Below are 15,462 nucleotides of genomic sequence, written 5' to 3'. Positions count from 1 at the left end.
ATGCTAGGCAGTCTTTCTGCCTTTGCCTGCCTATTGTTTGAGCTGTGAAAGAATTAAGTCATCATCAAAAAATTTAGGACTTCTGTTGAGCCGTGCAGGGCCTGTGGCATGGGGGTGCGTGGAGTTGCAGGCACACTTGCCATGCTGCACGGGTGCAGAGGGGCTGGATCTCCCTCTCCTGGCACGGCCATGCCATCCTTGATGCCCAGGCTTGTGGCATCTGATGGCGCCTCACAGTCCGATGTTTAGGTGCGTGATTTCATGGCAGATGCTCTGTCTCCATCCGTGCTCTGTCTCGTTACTCGTGCAACTGCCTGCACCTCTCCCGTTTTATCAGCGTCCTTGGTGGCAGAGGGCTGAGTCACGCCAGGTCGCACTTGGGGTGACTCCAGCCCCGCCGGTGTGCCGGGAAGCCGAGGCACAGCCGACCCTGTCATCAGCTTCGCTGCTCTTCACCCTGATGTCTCCCTGTCCTGTGTCTGTCCTTCCAGGGAGCCCCGGAAAATCATCCTGCACAAAGGCTCCACCGGCCTGGGCTTCAACATTGTTGGAGGGGAAGATGGCGAGGGGATCTTCGTGTCCTTCATCCTGGCTGGAGGCCCTGCTGACCTCAGCGGTGAGCTGCGGAGGGGAGACCGCATCCTCTCGGTGAGTCGGCGGGGCCGCCCGCTGTCCCTCCACGGCCTCCCACAGCCCCGGGCGGGCGCCCACAGGACACCTGTCCCCTGCCACCCGGGACACGGTTGGCAGGGTCCAACCCCAGTGCCGGCGTGGACGTGGCCCCTGGGTGCGTAGAATCAGAGAAGCAGTCTGCCCGGTATCTATCCTGCAGCGGAGCAGGGGCCGGCCGGGTCCTTGCCCGCCTGCCGGCGGAGGGCACCCCCGATGACCGGGCCGGCCGGGGGCGGGTACTGGGGATGCCGGTACTGGGGGTGTCGGTAGCAGCTGTGGTACTGGGGGGGCACAGGGGCTGGGTGATGTGGGGCTGAGAGTGTGGGCACCGCGAGTACCGGGACAGGGACAGGGGCAGCGGTGCCGAGGGCCGGGGCGCAGGGCAGACCCGGTGGGGGCGAGCCCCGGTCAGTCCGGTCCAGCGGAGCCGCTCTGTCCCGGCAGGTGAACGGCGTGAACCTCCGCAACGCCACCCACGAGCAGGCGGCGGCGGCGCTGAAGCGGGCGGGGCAGACGGTGACCATCGTCGCGCAGTACCGGCCCGAAGGTACCGCCAGCGGGAACCGGGAACGGGGGCGGGAACGGGAACGGGACCGGGACCGGGCTGGGGGCGGGGCGTCGGCTGGCGCGCGGAGCGGGCGGGCCGGGAGGCCGGGGGGCGGCCGGCGAAGCGCCCATTGGCGCAGGGCGGGGCCCGGGGGGGAGGTGCGGGCGCCGATTGGCCGGCGCGGCAGGAGGGGGGCGGGGCGGCGGCGTCCCGCCGGCGGTGCCTGCGCGGCTTTGTGTGCGGGCCGGGCGGCTCCGGGGCTGCTGCCGGGGGCGCCGCCGCCCCCCACCGGCCTGCAGGTGAGCGGGGCTCCGCCGACCTCGCCCGCGCCTCCCCGGCCCCGCGGCTGGCCCGGCGACACGGGCCGGGCCGCCCTCTCCGGGCCTGGGCCGGCGGGGGGGCCTCGCCGGGAGGGGGGTCGTCTCCGGTGGGGAGGGGGCAGGGGGTGTCTCTTCACCGGAGGGCGTCGCCAGGAGGCCCCGCTCCGTGGGGTCCCGTGGGCCTCTGCTGGCGCGCCCGGGGGCGCTCCGGACGGGGTCGCGGGTGTGGCGACCGCCCTTCGTCCTGGGGGACGGCTCCCTTCCCCCCGCCACCCCCCAGCGCGGTAGGCTCCGGGGACCCCCCCTGCGACCACCGGGCCCGCGGGGCTGGAGCCGAGGCCTCGGTGCTGGGTGCGGGCTCGTCCTCAACTCTGAGCATCCCGCCCGCCGCGCTACCCCGACGACTGCCTTTCCTTAGCGCTGGCCTTCAATTTCCTCGGCAAAGGTGTGGGGGGCTGGTGGTCCCGCGTGGGGCAGCCAGTGGCTGTGGGAAGGGAGCTGGCAGCTGCCTGCCAAAACCCTCCCCGGGCTGGCAGGGCCGAAGTGTCACCCGTGGGTTGGAAGGGTGAGCACCGGGGAGGGCATCCCACCAGCAGGCAAGGGGCCGGGAGCTGCTCCCAGGGCTGCTGCCATGCTGTTGCCGTATCCCGAGTGGCGGGATGCAGCAATTCACGTCCCCAAATGAAGGTGTCTCTCCTGGGCCCTGCTGGTTTTTTTCTCCAGCAGCTCTGGTCCTCTCCACCGAGGCCAACGTGCCGCCCCTTGCCTGTGCGTCGCCTTGTTGTTCCTCAGTGGCATTGCTGGGCAGTGCCCTGTGGGTCCCTGTGCCCGCTGTTTCTCCTCTGTCCCATGGCAGAGGCCATTGGGGTGCAGAGCCGTTAGTGCCGCTCAGGGGCGTGCTGTGGGTGTGGGGTTTGTTTGTTTTGGCTGGTTTTTTTTTTTTTTTTTCTTTCTTTCCAGGAAGCACTTAATGTTCTTGTATATCTGGCTCCCTTTGCCACTTGAGATTTGGCAAAGACGCCAACCAAGAGCGGTTCCTAAATGTCAAACAGGACAAAATGTTTTGAAACCCCTTTAGACCAAGGCTGAAATATCGGTGCTTTGTAGCCGGTGGCTTTCCGGGTCCGTGATGGCTCCTGGCACATGCAGCCAGCAGCACTTGGCACACAGGCTGCAGCCGTCTTTCCTAGGAGGTAGGGTTGCTGCTCTGAAACACAGGCTGTTGTACCTTGGGAGTTGACCTCAGTGCTCCGGAGGCTTGAAGGCCTGGGAGCCAAGGAGAAAGCTCTCCTTGGCATGAGCCCCAGGTGCAGGTGAGGCTGGGTCCCCTCCAGGGGATGTGTGCTTCGAAATGTTTGCCTTTTCTATGTGTGTCATGGCTCTGGAAAGAGCAAGAAAGCTGGATCGTAGGATGTCCAAAGGAGGAGATGCTGATGGAAGGGGGCTTTGAGAAGTTCTTCTCCGCTCGTAGAGGCGGGGGATGGCACATGTCTCTTGTACGTGAGCGCAGGAGGGCTTGCCCAGGGGTTGCTGGATGAGTGCATGTGTGCTTTGCATCTGACCTCGCTGGGGCTCCGAGGGAGCAGAGAGGCTGCTTGCGCAGGTCTTGGGGGATGATGTGCCCTCTCTGTGGGGTCCTGCAAGCCACTAGGAGTGGAAAGAATCAAAGACAAAACCAGGGAAGGATAGAAATAAGAGCTGCCATCCTGCCTTTCTTCTGAGCACCTGCACCTGGTGCAGCACCTCTGACCACTGCTGCATGCTGTCAATGAGGAGGAGGCTGCTCCCTGTGATGGTACCTTCCCTTTGAGCACTTCTCCCCCTGACCTTTGCCTGCCGCTATCACCAGCACTTGCATTTGGCAATTCCCCCTCCTCCTGCCCCACACAACAAAGCCTTGATATTCCTCCCCTGAAAATACAAAAACTCACGTGATTGCATTTTTCCAAGCTGGCCGCTCAAAGGGAAGTGACTGGGCTGTGCGATCACTTTTAAAAGCCTCCAAGCTTTCCCTATGGCCATGCTCCCCTCCACTCCCCTGGGCCTGCGGCACTTGCGCCCTGTGCAAGGAGGTGTCTGTACTTTAACCCCACAGCTGGAAGGTGTGTGGGGTCAGGGCGATAAGATGCCAGGCTGGAGGGGAAGGATGGAGCTGGAGGTAGTTTTTGCAGGTGGCTGGGCTGGAGCCTGTGGCTGAGCATCCCTGGGCTCTGCTGATGGCCTGGCAGAGCCAGCCTGGCCCTGAGCAGGCAGGTTTGCATGCCAGAGAGAGCAGGGCATGGGCACGAGGCTTTATGCGTGCTCCGGGGTTGCTTTCCAATGCAGCTCCCCTCTCTGCCAGCACCTTTTCCCCTTGCACTGTCCCCTGGAGCCCAGAAATCAGCTGCAGACCCACCGTCTTGTTGGTTCCGCTGGTTATATTTGCAGGCACACCACATGAGCATGTGCTGGGGATCCTGGGTGCAGGCAGGCAATCCCTGCCTGATCTTAATGGTGTGTGACCTGTGTGCGCTCAGGCGTGCAGGGCTGTATCTTGCTCCCAGCACTGAGCTCACCCTGTGGTGCAGGATCAGGCCCAGCTCCAGGGGCACCTGCACCCTGGGAAGGGAAGAGTGGCAGGAGGGTGGAATGGTGTTTTTATCGAATTGCTGAGTGGGAATAGCAAAAGTCCTGCCCCTCCTGGTGCATGGCGCAGCACCGCGGTGGCACTTGCGGTAAGAGGTGCCAGGTCACCTGTTGCATATTTTTCAGTCTTGGTAAGTGTGTCCTGAACATGTCTGGCACCCGGGTCCCGTGGGAATGCCGGGGAGGTGGGCATCAGCCATGGCTCACCTCCCCACTGTGCTGTGGGCAAGCTTCCCGGTGAGTTTTGGCTATGTGGGAGATCTCCTTCCAGGATGCAGAGGCAAGATGGCTATGAGCCAGGGAGCAAAGGCGGGAGCACTGCTTGCTGGGGGTTATCCACTGGTAATTGTCTCAGAGGCTGCTCCAGCATGAAGATAAGGGGGGGCCGGTTGCAGCTGGGAGCATCCCGTGCTCACTCCTGGAGTAACCTTGCCTCCCCTGTGCTGGGAGGGAGGTGGCGGGTTTCCTTTTGGGGCTGGCTGCTCCTCTGGCCTGTGCCCTCCCCCAGTCATATCGAGCACAGGTTGGTGGCTCCTTGGGAGACCCATCCTAGGATGTGACTGTGTTTGCTCTCTGGGGGATAAAGCCAGAGCAGCCCCTGTGTCCTTCAGTTTGCTGCATCCAGCCTGGCTTGTGCTTCTTGTTGTGCCAGTGGGCTTTTCCCAGCCCCTCCAAGCAGTGTGGCCACTCCAGCAAAATTTGGAAAGTTCCTTTCCATGGAGCGTCCCGGCTGAGGCAGGGGTGTTTGAGAGCCCTGCCCTTGGGTTACATGCAGGGGACACAGTCGCTGGCAGCGCGGTGGCACCCAAAGGTTGCCCTCCCGACATCCCCGCCTTGATGCCAGTGGCGACTAAACCTGCTTTTGCCCTTCTCTGCCTGTCCAGTCCCAGGCAGTGCATCCTCCACACTGGTCTTCTTGTGGAGAAGGGTGTTATGGGAGGGATGCGAGCCCGCGTGATGGGGAGCAGCGGTTCTTTTGGTGCGGGGTGTGCGGAGAGTCTGTGCCCCCAGTGGGGTTTGGGACAATTCAACTGGGGACAGAGGTTGCAGCACCCAGCTCAGCAGCTTTCTGGGGGAAAGAGTCCTTCCATACCAAACGGTTTACAGAGCAGCTGTACCTGCTTCTGACAGATGCTCCTCTGCGATATAAGAGCTCATGGGCATCCTGGGGCAGATGAGTAGCGCCACAGATGCTGTGGTCCACCCCGGTGTGGGGTAAGAGGTGTGGAGCAGGATGAAGCTCACCTCCCTCTGCCAGGAGCTCTGCAACACCTCGATGCAGGTTGGCGAGTGCAAAAGTGCTGCTTTGGTGTCAGAATTGAGTTTTCTTATAAAATAAGCCTTGCCCACGCCTGGCTGCTTCTCTGTTTCCCTCTACTAGCATGAAGGTAGGCAGGGGCTGTGGGTGCCCCTTGGCATGGGGCAGGCAGGGTCAGCGGGGGTCTGGTGACCTCCACATTAAGTGACTGACCCTGCCTGGCATGTGGCACCTCTTGATGTCCCATGGCAGGGGAAGGGGCCTTGTGTGGAGTTTCTGTGTGCCCCTTGGCGGTTTTAGTGTGTATTACCTTTATTTTCAGTCTTTAAGTAAAAATGCATCTTTGGCAGCTGGGTGCAGGAAGGGGATGCCCAGGAGGGTCTGGCTGCAGAGTGAAGAGCTGGAGGGTCAGGAAATGCTGAGCTGCAGCTGCATAACCCCAGCCCCCTGTGCGTCTGCACCGAGAGTCGCCTCTCCCTTTGCACAGTGAGGGGCTGGCTCTCAAACGCAGCCTGCAGTGCCTTTCTTAGCAGTGTGTTATTCCCACTACCCCTGTGCGATACCCCTCTGCGGGCTAGGCAGCAGCCTGCACAATCCCCCACACTGCTGGGGCTCCACTCTGCAGTGAGCACTTGCCTCCGCTGCTGAGCTCCAGTTCACACACAAAAAACCCAAACCATATCTGAACTGTTGGGTTGTGGACGAGGCTTTCTAGGCAAGTCTTGCAGTAGAGGTGAGGCTGGTCTCCTCTCGCCGGGAGGCAGGGATGTAACTGCAGGGTGTGCCCAGGGGACAAAATCAAGGGTACCTGGTGAGAACTGCCAGGGTGGGCTGTGGCCGTGCCGGCAGCTTCCCTGGTGCCACGGTGCCACAGTTGCTCGCCACCCCTCAAACCTTCCCCGGTTGGCCCTGGGTAAGCAGGGCCGGTGCCTCCACCCTCTGCTTGCCGGCCCGACCTTTACACCCAGCTGAAGGTCGGGCTGGCGCGGCGGCAGGCGCCGGGGTGGCGGCTGCTCCCGTCCAGCTGCCTGGCAGGGAGGTGGCAGCGGCGGCGGCTTTTGGAGGGTCCCCCGGCTCCTCCTGCGGGTGTCTGCCACTGGAGGTAGGAGTAAAAGGCGAATTCCTCCTCCCCACTCCCCTTCTGTGGGCGGGGGCCGTGCTTTTTCCTCCCCCTTCTCCACGCCTGCTGGGGAGAGGGGCTCCGCTGCCTGCAGAGCGGTGGGTGGGGACCCCCCCATGGCTGCAGGGGTGCCTTGCTGCTCCAGCCGGTGGGTGACGGTCTCCCGGGGGGGCTCACTCTCTGCACATTTTGAACTGCTCTGTAGGTCCGCGGCTTGTTGCCCTGCCCAGCTGTGCCCTTGCTGAGCTGCAGCTCAGTAGCAGTGGGGGTCTCAACAGCCCTTGCCCAAGCTGCCTGTGCAGGGGTTTGGGAGCAGCTAAGTGCCCTGCCTGCTCCAGATGCCCACTGGACTCCTGCAGGGTGCTGCAGCCTCTTTGGTTTCATCCTCCCTCGTGTGTAGGGATGGACAGCCTCACGGGCAAGATGCCCCACAGACGGGCTGTCATTGCCTCTCTCAGCACTTACCAGTGGGGCCCGGCTTGGTGCAGGGCGGGGGCGGGGGTGGCTTGGCGGCAGCTCCTGCCTGCACTGACCACCTCTCTCCCTGCAGAGTACAGCCGCTTCGAGTCAAAGATCCACGACCTGAGAGAGCAGATGATGAACAGCAGCATGAGCTCCGGCTCCGGCTCCCTCCGGACAAGCGAGAAGAGATCTCTCTATGTCCGGTAAGGCTCAGCCTCCCCTGCTGCCCCCTTGCTCCAGGCAGCTGGAGGTGAGTGGGATGGGTATATCCCCACAGGGCGGGATGCAGCGTGGGACGGTTCAGCCTGGGCCGTGTAGCACCTCTGTGGATGGGTGTTTTGGAGGCCAGGGAAGCGAGTGTGATAGATGCATCATGAAGCCCAGAGGGCACAGCAGGGAGAGTGGTGCTTTTGCACTGGTTCGCCGGGGCTGGGTGCTCTGCACTTGAGCGTCTCTTTCAAGGGCTGCTCCGCTCGAGAAAGTATTGGTGTCTCTGCAGAGCCCTGGTTGACTGCTGGCCAGACCAACCCACTGGGGACCACTGGGAAACAGGGAAATGCTGGGCACCCAGCGCTGCTTCCGCCCCGGACAGCTCAAGGCAGCATTCAGGATGCTCTCCTCGAACCGCTCCCTGTAACAGGCTTCTCCCTGTCTCCTCCCGCCACTGCTGTGGCAGGATCTGGCTGGAGGGGAGATGAGCTCTTAGGAGGATTATGACTCTGAGCCCTCGATGCACTTTTGGTTCAGAGCCAGGCACGGGGCAGGCAGGGGTTAAGCAGCCATGCAGCTCTAACTGCTTCGAGTCCTGTGCCACCAGGGCAGCCCCTGCTTACTGCCTGCCACAGTGTGAGTGGGGTGACAGCTAATGAGTAATTTTAACTTGGTAATTAAAATAATCCTGTAAATCCTCGCCCTGCACAGCCTGTTGCAGGTGGGGCCTGGCAGGAGCAGGGGATGCTTCTCCTTCCCTGTGGGAAGGATGACAAGGACCAAGGCTGCATCAGCCTCAGCCTGCATCTCCCACTGCCTGTCTGCTCCATGCAGAGAGGCTTCAGGCTGTTGCTGGACCTGGTGCAAGCCCGACCTTGCAGGAGGGGAGAGCTGCAGCTCTGGGTTTCTGCAATTCACACCTTCCTGTGAGGCTCTGCAGGCATCTTGCTTGATTTAGCACCTCGGGGCTGTGTGCCGGGGGTGTGCAACAAGCTGGGCACTGTGTTGATTAAACATCTACTTGCTAGTCCTGCCCTCACTCCTCTGCTGTCCCATGGACACACTCGTGGGTAGAGCAGGGTTTAGGCTGAGTCCAGCTTGAGTTGAGCCTGTGAGTCTCCTGTTCCCTGCCTGAATAGGTGCTGCACCTATTGGGGCATGCCTGTGAGCCAGAGAGCTCCCCGCTGCCTCCGGGCTGCTTGTAGCATCTCTCATCTCTTGCTGCATCCCTCCACGTGGCTTTGGTGGCCTCTGCGGCGCTATGTCCCCTCGCATGCAACCATGTGGCTTCAGACGGGAGCTGGGCAGTGCCTTGCTGAGAGGGTGATCCCAGGGAAGAGCTTTTCCCCAGCATGGCCCTTCCCGACCCTCTGTGGCTCTGGTGGCCGCACACCTGCAAACGTGCTTGTGAGAGCTGCCAGGCATCTGGGCTGCCCCAGCCCTTCTGGGCGGGGTAGTTTCGAGCACAGTTTACCCGAAACCAGCTCAACTGCTGCGTTGTGGACAGGACATCAATTACAGGACTTGCTACCCAACTGCTTGAGTCAGCCCTGTGAGGCTGTGTTGCAGCCTGTGTGCTGTCTATAGGGCCGGAACCGGGCACCCGAGTGCCTGCCGGAGCCAATCTGGGGGTGTTTTGGAGCTGCGGCTGCGCAGCATGGGCAGGAGCGAAGCAGGTTTGCGCGCTGCCTTCTGCCTGCCTCCGCTGCCGCAGGGCAAAGTCCGCCGGCACTGGGGCTGTGCCGGGCGGGGATGGGGGTCAGGCAAGCGTTGTGCCTGGGCGCTGGGAGGAGGCCATGCCGAGTCCCTGGCACTGCTCCCCTGCCCTCCAGCCAAACCATCTGCTCTCCTGGCTGCCCGTGCCCGCGTGCTGCAAGCTGGCCCAGGGGCAGAGCAGAGTGACCGTGCTGCCGTGTGGCCCCTGCACGCTGTGCGCCTCGGAGAGCACCCAGCCACGGTGGGCCCTGGGTGCCGACACAGCCGGGGTCTGGTCTCCAGGAGCATCGCGTCTTGGGGAAGCAGATGCCTCCCGCCTCTGCTTTGCAGGTGTCCGGCCCTTGCACAAATCTTGCTGTGCCTAACCTGGGATGCCAGTGGCTGCTGCGGGAGGAGGCAGGGAGCTGTGGGGCCAGGGCTGCTCTGCAGGGCAGGGTGCAGGGTGTGGGCAGGGCACCGTGCAGCCTGCCTCAGTTCGGGAACCGGCCTGACCAGTTCCCTGGGGCCTTGGCTTGTGCTTTGCTCCCGACGGCGCTGGTCTCGCAGGGGCCTGCTGGCCACACACAGCCTTATCTTTTGGCCAGGAGCTGCCTGTGAGGGTTGCTTTCCTCTAGCCAAAACACCCTGTGGTGCTTTGCTGCCAGCTCCAGCGTGCCGGGGGCCACGCTTGGGTGCAGAGGGACTGAGCACGAGAGCTGCCCCATCCCTGAGCAAGCTGGGAAAGGGGAGCAACCTGGTAGCTGGAAGTACCTGGATGCATAGGGCTGCATCAGGTCTCATCCCAAAGAGCCCTCCCGGAGCCACAGGGCAGCCCCTCTTCTCCTCCTCCCCATTTGAGACCCACTGCCTTGACCCAGTTCCAAGTGACCTGAAAGGTTTCATCGCCCGGTGCTCCCCTGGCAGCGCTGGAGCAGGGACTTGGCTGAAGAAGTGCCTTCCCAGCCCTGCTACTTCACAGGGACCTGCTGTGTGGTCCCTTGGCCTTGCCATTTGCACCATGTGCTTTCAGACCCCCTTAGGAGTTCCCGCAGTGGAAGGGGGTAATGATGGGGCAGAGGGTGTCTCTCCTGGTTGAGGAAGGCTCATTAGTGCCAGGATTAAACCAGCAGCCAGCGAGTGTTTGTGGTGCGTGGGCTCATGTCAGGCTGGGGTGTGGGTGGGGCTGATGTCCCAGGAGCAAACACAGGGGTTGTGCTGCTGGCAGTGGTGCTTTTAGTGACTGTTCCCTTGGTTTGGTTTGTTGCAAAGTGGATATACCAAAGCAGACATGGTTTGAGATCTGACACTAGTAAAAGGAGTTGCACATGAAGCCACTGAGAGCAGTTTGTGGGTACAGGCTGCAATGCTGTGTGTGATAAAGTGTGCGCAGGAAGGATATTAGCACTCCTAGTTTAAAAAAAAATATATCTTTTCTGTAGCTGGTTAGTTTAATATTGAAGATAATTTTAAACTAAACAAACTGTTCTTGGGAAGTATTTAGGAGTCTGAAAAGGAGCAGTTGTAGAAGCAGATGCATTCTCATGGGTATTGCAGATGCAATACCCTCAGATGCATTCCTAATTCACAGGCTCTGGACTAACGTACCCCTGTACGTAAATAAAGTGCGTGCTCAGTGTCCCATGGTCTCTGCCTGTGCAACCGCTCACCAGTAGTGGAGTCTGATGGAACCTGTCCCGCTCCTTGGCCTCACAGCCGCTGGGGAGGGATGGTGGGGAGTAGCCCTGCACCCCAGCTCCCCACTGCCCTCCTGTACACTGCTGCTTTCTTGAGGCTGCATGAGCTCCACCTGTTCGCTAACCACAGCCGCCTTCAATGTGTCTGTGGTTCGCATGTCTCTCGCAGCTAAGGTCAAGAGCGAGTTGTTTTGGTCCAGCACTGTTACTCCTGCGTTGTATGCTTCAGGGCTTGTGCTGAGCTTGCCAGTGGGACAGGTGTGCTGGTGGCTGCACAGTGCCACTCGCCTCATCAGGAGGCTTCCCCAAAGCTTGGGCTTAAATCCTTTAAGGTATGAAGGTGGCAGTGCTGCAGGAGGTTGGCAGTGCTGCTGTTCTCGCTGCCTGGCCGTGCTCAGGGAAGGCATCACTCCTCTCTCTGCTCCTCTGCAGAGCCCTGTTTGACTACGACCGGACCCGGGACAGTTGCTTGCCCAGCCAGGGGCTCAGCTTCTCCTACGGGGACATCCTACATGTTATCAACGCCTCTGACGATGAGTGGTGGCAAGCCAGGCTTGTCACACCCCACGGCGAGAGTGAGCAGATCGGGGTCATACCCAGCAAGAAAAGGTGAGTGTCCATCAGCAGGAGCTGTCACATGTGGTACCTCCTGGAGCTCCCCAGCCTCCGAGAGCCCTGCAGCTCAGAGTGGGATCTCCCTGTGGTCCCAGCCCACCAGCTCCTCTGTGGCTCTGCAGCATGAAGGGCAACCTGGTTGCAAGCTGGGGCTGTGTGTGGGTCTCCTTGGGGAGATGTTCTTCAAAGCTGGGTGAGACTCCAGGTGAGGAGAGGAGCACTTGGCCCCTCTGTGGTTCCTGTGGGGATGGAAAGCTAGTGTTAGCCAGCCTGGGGCTCCAAGTGAGAGCAGAGTCATAGCAGTGACTGCAGGCTGCTCCCTGTGTCCTCTGACAGCCTGCCCAGCTCTGTGAGCCAGGTCCCATGAGATGGGAAGTCACAGGGAGCAGAGGAGCTGGCTGCCACTGGGCTGGCTCTGCAGACCTGAAGGCAATCTCTGTCCTCCATCCCACCCCTCTCAGGAAGGCTGGCTTGTCCCCCCTCCTGTTCCTGCAGACACTGGCTTTGGCCAGACCCTGGGCAGGTGGCTCCACCTCCATCCCTCTCTGGGAAAGAGCTGCCCTCTGCCAATGGGGCCACCACCCAAGGGTGCACGGAGCCACATGGGTGGCACGGAGGGTGCACGCATGGGACTAGCTGCTCTTTCTCCCCTTTAACTTCCGATCAGGGTGGAAAAGAAGGAGAGAGCGCGGTTGAAAACAGTGAAGTTCCACGCCAGGACTGGCATGATTGAGTCCAACAGGGTAAGTGCTGAGCTGGGGCTCAGCGGGGTGCCCGGAGCCAGTAGCTAGCGGGGGCAGGATGAATCCCAGCAGCCAGAGCTGCCAGTGGGGCAGCCAGAGCAACGCCAAAGCAAAGAACAGTGTGACTGGACCTGCCCCAGGCCTGGATCTGCTCAGCACGTATCCTCTGTGACTGTGCAAGGGGAGAGCAGAGGCGCCTGGGATGGTGCGAAAGTGCTGGGGAAGGACCCCTGTTTGGAGTGGTGGGGAAGCAGAGCACGTCCCACCAAGGTCTGTGGCTGGGAGTGGACTGCAGGCAGCTTCTGCAGGTGAAGGCAGCTGCCCTCACCCCTTGTGCGGAGCACTTAGCAAGCGGACAAGGAAAGGACCTCTACCCCTGCAGAGCTGCTGATTGCCCTGTCAGCTTCCCAACATCCCTACCACGTTTTTCTCCATGCTTAATTTTTTTCCTGCATTACAGTTTTCATGTAATCTCCATGATTTCATTTGAGGGTAACTGCCCTGACACAGCTCCTCATTGCCTCTTCATTTTAATTTTTCCCACATGTTTTTTCTGTCCTCCCTTCCATCTCCATGTTCTTCAGTCGATCAAAACGAAACGTAAAAAGAGTTTCCGCCTCTCTCGAAAGTTTCCATTTTACAAGAGCAAAGAGAACCTGGCCCAGGAGAGCAGCGGACAGGAACGTAAGTAGCAGCTGGCCAGAGGGGGCAAGCGTGCGACCCTCAGGTCCCCTGCCTTGTGGGGAGAGATTCGGCACGTTTCCATAGACAGGGGTCCTGGCATCTGCCCGTGTTTGGGTCTGTGCTCCACAGTCGTGCCAGCAGCTAGGGAGAAACCAGAGCTTGAAACGAAAGCAACGGCTGCGGGCTGGCGCTCTCTTTCTCTCTCATGTTCAATGTCTTCATCCTTTCATCCAACTTTACACCTGCCTGACCTCCTGTTCTGTCTCCCCCTGCTCTCTACCCTCTGCTGCGGGCTTTGCTCCCTCCCTCTGCCTGCCAAGGGCTGCTCCCCTCCAAGCGAGGGGCTGGCCACCTCCTGCAGAGCTTCTCCTGTCCCCATGAGGGCTGACAGGCTGGGGAGGTCCCAGCTGCCCTCCCCATCTCCCCTAGAAGTGACTCGCAGCTATGTATTCCCGTCCAAGAACCCTTCCTGTGGGTTAAACCCTGTGGGCATGGGGGAGCCATGCCCTCACTGGTGGAAGAGCTGCCCACCCGTGACTGAGGCACATCTTTGGTAGCTGGCTGCAGACTGGGAGGTCCCCAGCTCTCACCTGGCAGCACCCTGGGGCTCCCAGTAAAGGCAGGGCATTCAGCTTGTTGCCCCAAATCCTGATGTGGGCAGCACTGGAGCTGCTCGCCAAACCCAGCCCCTTCTCCTTCCAGGTGCTAAATTGTATCCACTCCTTCAGCAAGCCTCCAGACAGATAGCCGCAGTCCTCACACCTTGGGGAGGAGGAGGTGGGAAGGCAGAGCAGTGTCTCTGCCCCAGTGCCAGCACAGCAAGCGCATCCCCTCCCCTCCGGTCGCTGTCCTGGGCATGATGCAGAGGCAGGAGGTTGATGCTGGGCTGCTCCAGGGGTTGCCCACATCCCTCTGCTGCCCATGCCAGGCTGGCGCTGGCTTCCAGTGAGCTTAGCAGCCAGCACAAGCCTCTGGCCTGCAGTGAAGGTTAAATCTGTGTGTCTGGGTATCTCTCGTAGTGCCTGGATGTGGCTGGGCTCCAATCAGCTCCATGCTGGAGCTGGGGGCTCACTGCAACGCTGCTCTCGGCCAGCCCTGCAGCGCAGTGATGTACAGCATGGGGATGGGGCAGGCAACGCTCTTTGCCAGCCCGCGTCACAGACCTGCAACCAGCTCCCTCCCTGTGCTCTGCCGCTGTCCATCCCAGCTTGCAGTGGCGGGTCCTTGCCCCATGTTTCCACAGCCTGTGCAAGCACTGGGGCATGGGCAGCTAACACATGCAGGTGGGGAAAAATGTGCCCCCCTGCTGCGTGTTAAGAGGACTGGCTGTGCTGTGTTTGCCCCCAGAGCGGCCGGGCTGTTCCAGGGGAGCGCAGAGCCGCTGTGCCCTGCCAGTACAGCCCATGAGGCATCACGGAGAAACACCTCAGCCCCGCTTGCCAGCAGCTTGGGGCTGCAACCACTCAGTGCCAGCGGACACTGCTGTGGTCGCCCTGCTGTCCCCAGACCCAGGGTGGCCTTTGGGGGCTCTTTGACAGAGAGGATGAGCTTGGTGGGGGGGTCCAGCCGCACAAGGTGAGATGTTGGTAGTGGGCTGATGGCATCAGCTCTGAAAACATTTAACCTCACTTGCAGTTGCAGCTCTGGGCCGTTCTGCACTCCTGTCACTAATGCTGGTCTGGCTCTGTCTCCCCCATCCCTCTGACTGCCCTCTCCCGCGCTCTCTTCTCTCCCCCTCTCCCTCTTCTCGCTGTCTGTGAAATCAGGACTTCCCTGGGTTAAGTGACGATTATTATGGAGCAAAGAACCTGAGTAAGTCGAATTTCAATGCACATTGTTCACTTTCCGTCGCTGGCATGCCTGGTGGTGCCGGGGGAACAGCTGGGCTCCAGCCGGGGCAGCTGCGCTTCTCTGGGTGCAGGGAAGAGGAGCCCCACGGGCGCTGCTCCTCTGCCGGGGAATGTCGTGTCTGCCGGCGGAGGCTACTGGGCTTGAGGAGGTGCTGCTGCTGCACGTGGGAGGGAACGGCGGAGTTTGCTTGGGGATGTTGGTCGTGCCCTAAGTGCGCCTAGCTGAGGGCTGCCCACTGCACCTGGGGTGAGCTGTACCTCCTCATCCTCCTCTCCCTCCTGCTCCTAGCTGAGCTGGCTACTGGTTTAGTGCTCAGAGACTTGGAGCCACTGCCGGTGTGGGTGGGAGGTGGCCATGACCATGATGGGTCTGCTCTGAGTGGGGCGGGTGGCAGTGTTTTGAAGTGTTGCCACCTTCTTCTGGGGCACCATGTACCCAGAGCTGCAAAACAATGATGGCAGGAGCCCCTCAGCCCTCCCAGCTGGGTGTGAGACCTCCGCCAAGCTCCGCAGCCCCCTGACCGGTGCAGAGCCCGACCAGGCGCAGGCAGCAGCCGCCAGCAAGCCTCTGTGGGGCAGTTGCAGCACTGGGATCAGCCTGAGCAAGCAAAGCCCCAAACTCTGTCCCATCCTGTCACTGTCTTGTCTCTGTGAGTCTGACCCCCATCCCTAGAGGCAGGGTCCCCCATCCCAGTGCTGGCATTGAGCCGTGCCCTCCCCTGCCCCCCATGTGCATGCTGCACCCGTCCCTCCCGCCAGCGCCCTCCTCCCCATGCACTCCATCTTCGCGCCCTCGGCCTGGGAAGCCCAGCACCTGCACGTCTGCCCATGCTTGCCAGGCAGCCCCCTCCTGGCACCCCTGCCTTCGCCAGAGTAGCCAAGCATCCCCCTGCACGTCCTTGGTTTCCCAGCAAAGGGCGAGAGATGCTGCCCTGCCCATGCAACACAGGCTCGTCCCAGCAGGTGC

At 61.2% G+C, this 15,462-nt stretch overlaps 1 protein-coding gene across 7 annotated transcripts in view; it reads left to right on the top strand.

Moving 5' to 3' along the window:
• The window catches only part of DLG3 (discs large MAGUK scaffold protein 3), an 80,870-nt gene that overhangs the window by 56,726 nt on the left and 8,682 nt on the right, over positions 1-15,462 (top strand). For 5 of the 7 annotated variants that reach the window (XR_012653962.1, XR_012653961.1, XM_075054025.1 and 2 more), the window contains 6 exons: positions 492-648; positions 1,117-1,219; positions 7,093-7,207; positions 11,036-11,212; positions 11,886-11,961; positions 12,546-12,645. Coding sequence is in view for 5 of the 7 variants with exons in the window: in XM_075054025.1 (XP_074910126.1) it covers positions 492-648; positions 1,117-1,219; positions 7,093-7,207; positions 11,036-11,212; positions 11,886-11,961; positions 12,546-12,645 (728 nt within the window). In the remaining 2 variants the exon portion in view is untranslated. Of the gene's footprint in view, positions 1-491; positions 649-1,116; positions 1,220-1,431; positions 1,519-6,502; positions 6,525-7,092; positions 7,208-11,035; positions 11,213-11,885; positions 11,962-12,545; positions 12,646-15,462 lie in introns of those variants that run through there. The other 2 variants (XM_075054026.1, XM_075054027.1) reach the window with 2 other exon arrangements.

The sequence above is a fragment of the Buteo buteo genome, chromosome 22, assembly GCF_964188355.1.
Source record: "Buteo buteo chromosome 22, bButBut1.hap1.1, whole genome shotgun sequence".
Classification (NCBI taxonomy): Eukaryota; Metazoa; Chordata; class Aves; order Accipitriformes; family Accipitridae; genus Buteo; species Buteo buteo.
This window is presented reverse-complemented; position numbering and strand designations above follow the sequence as displayed.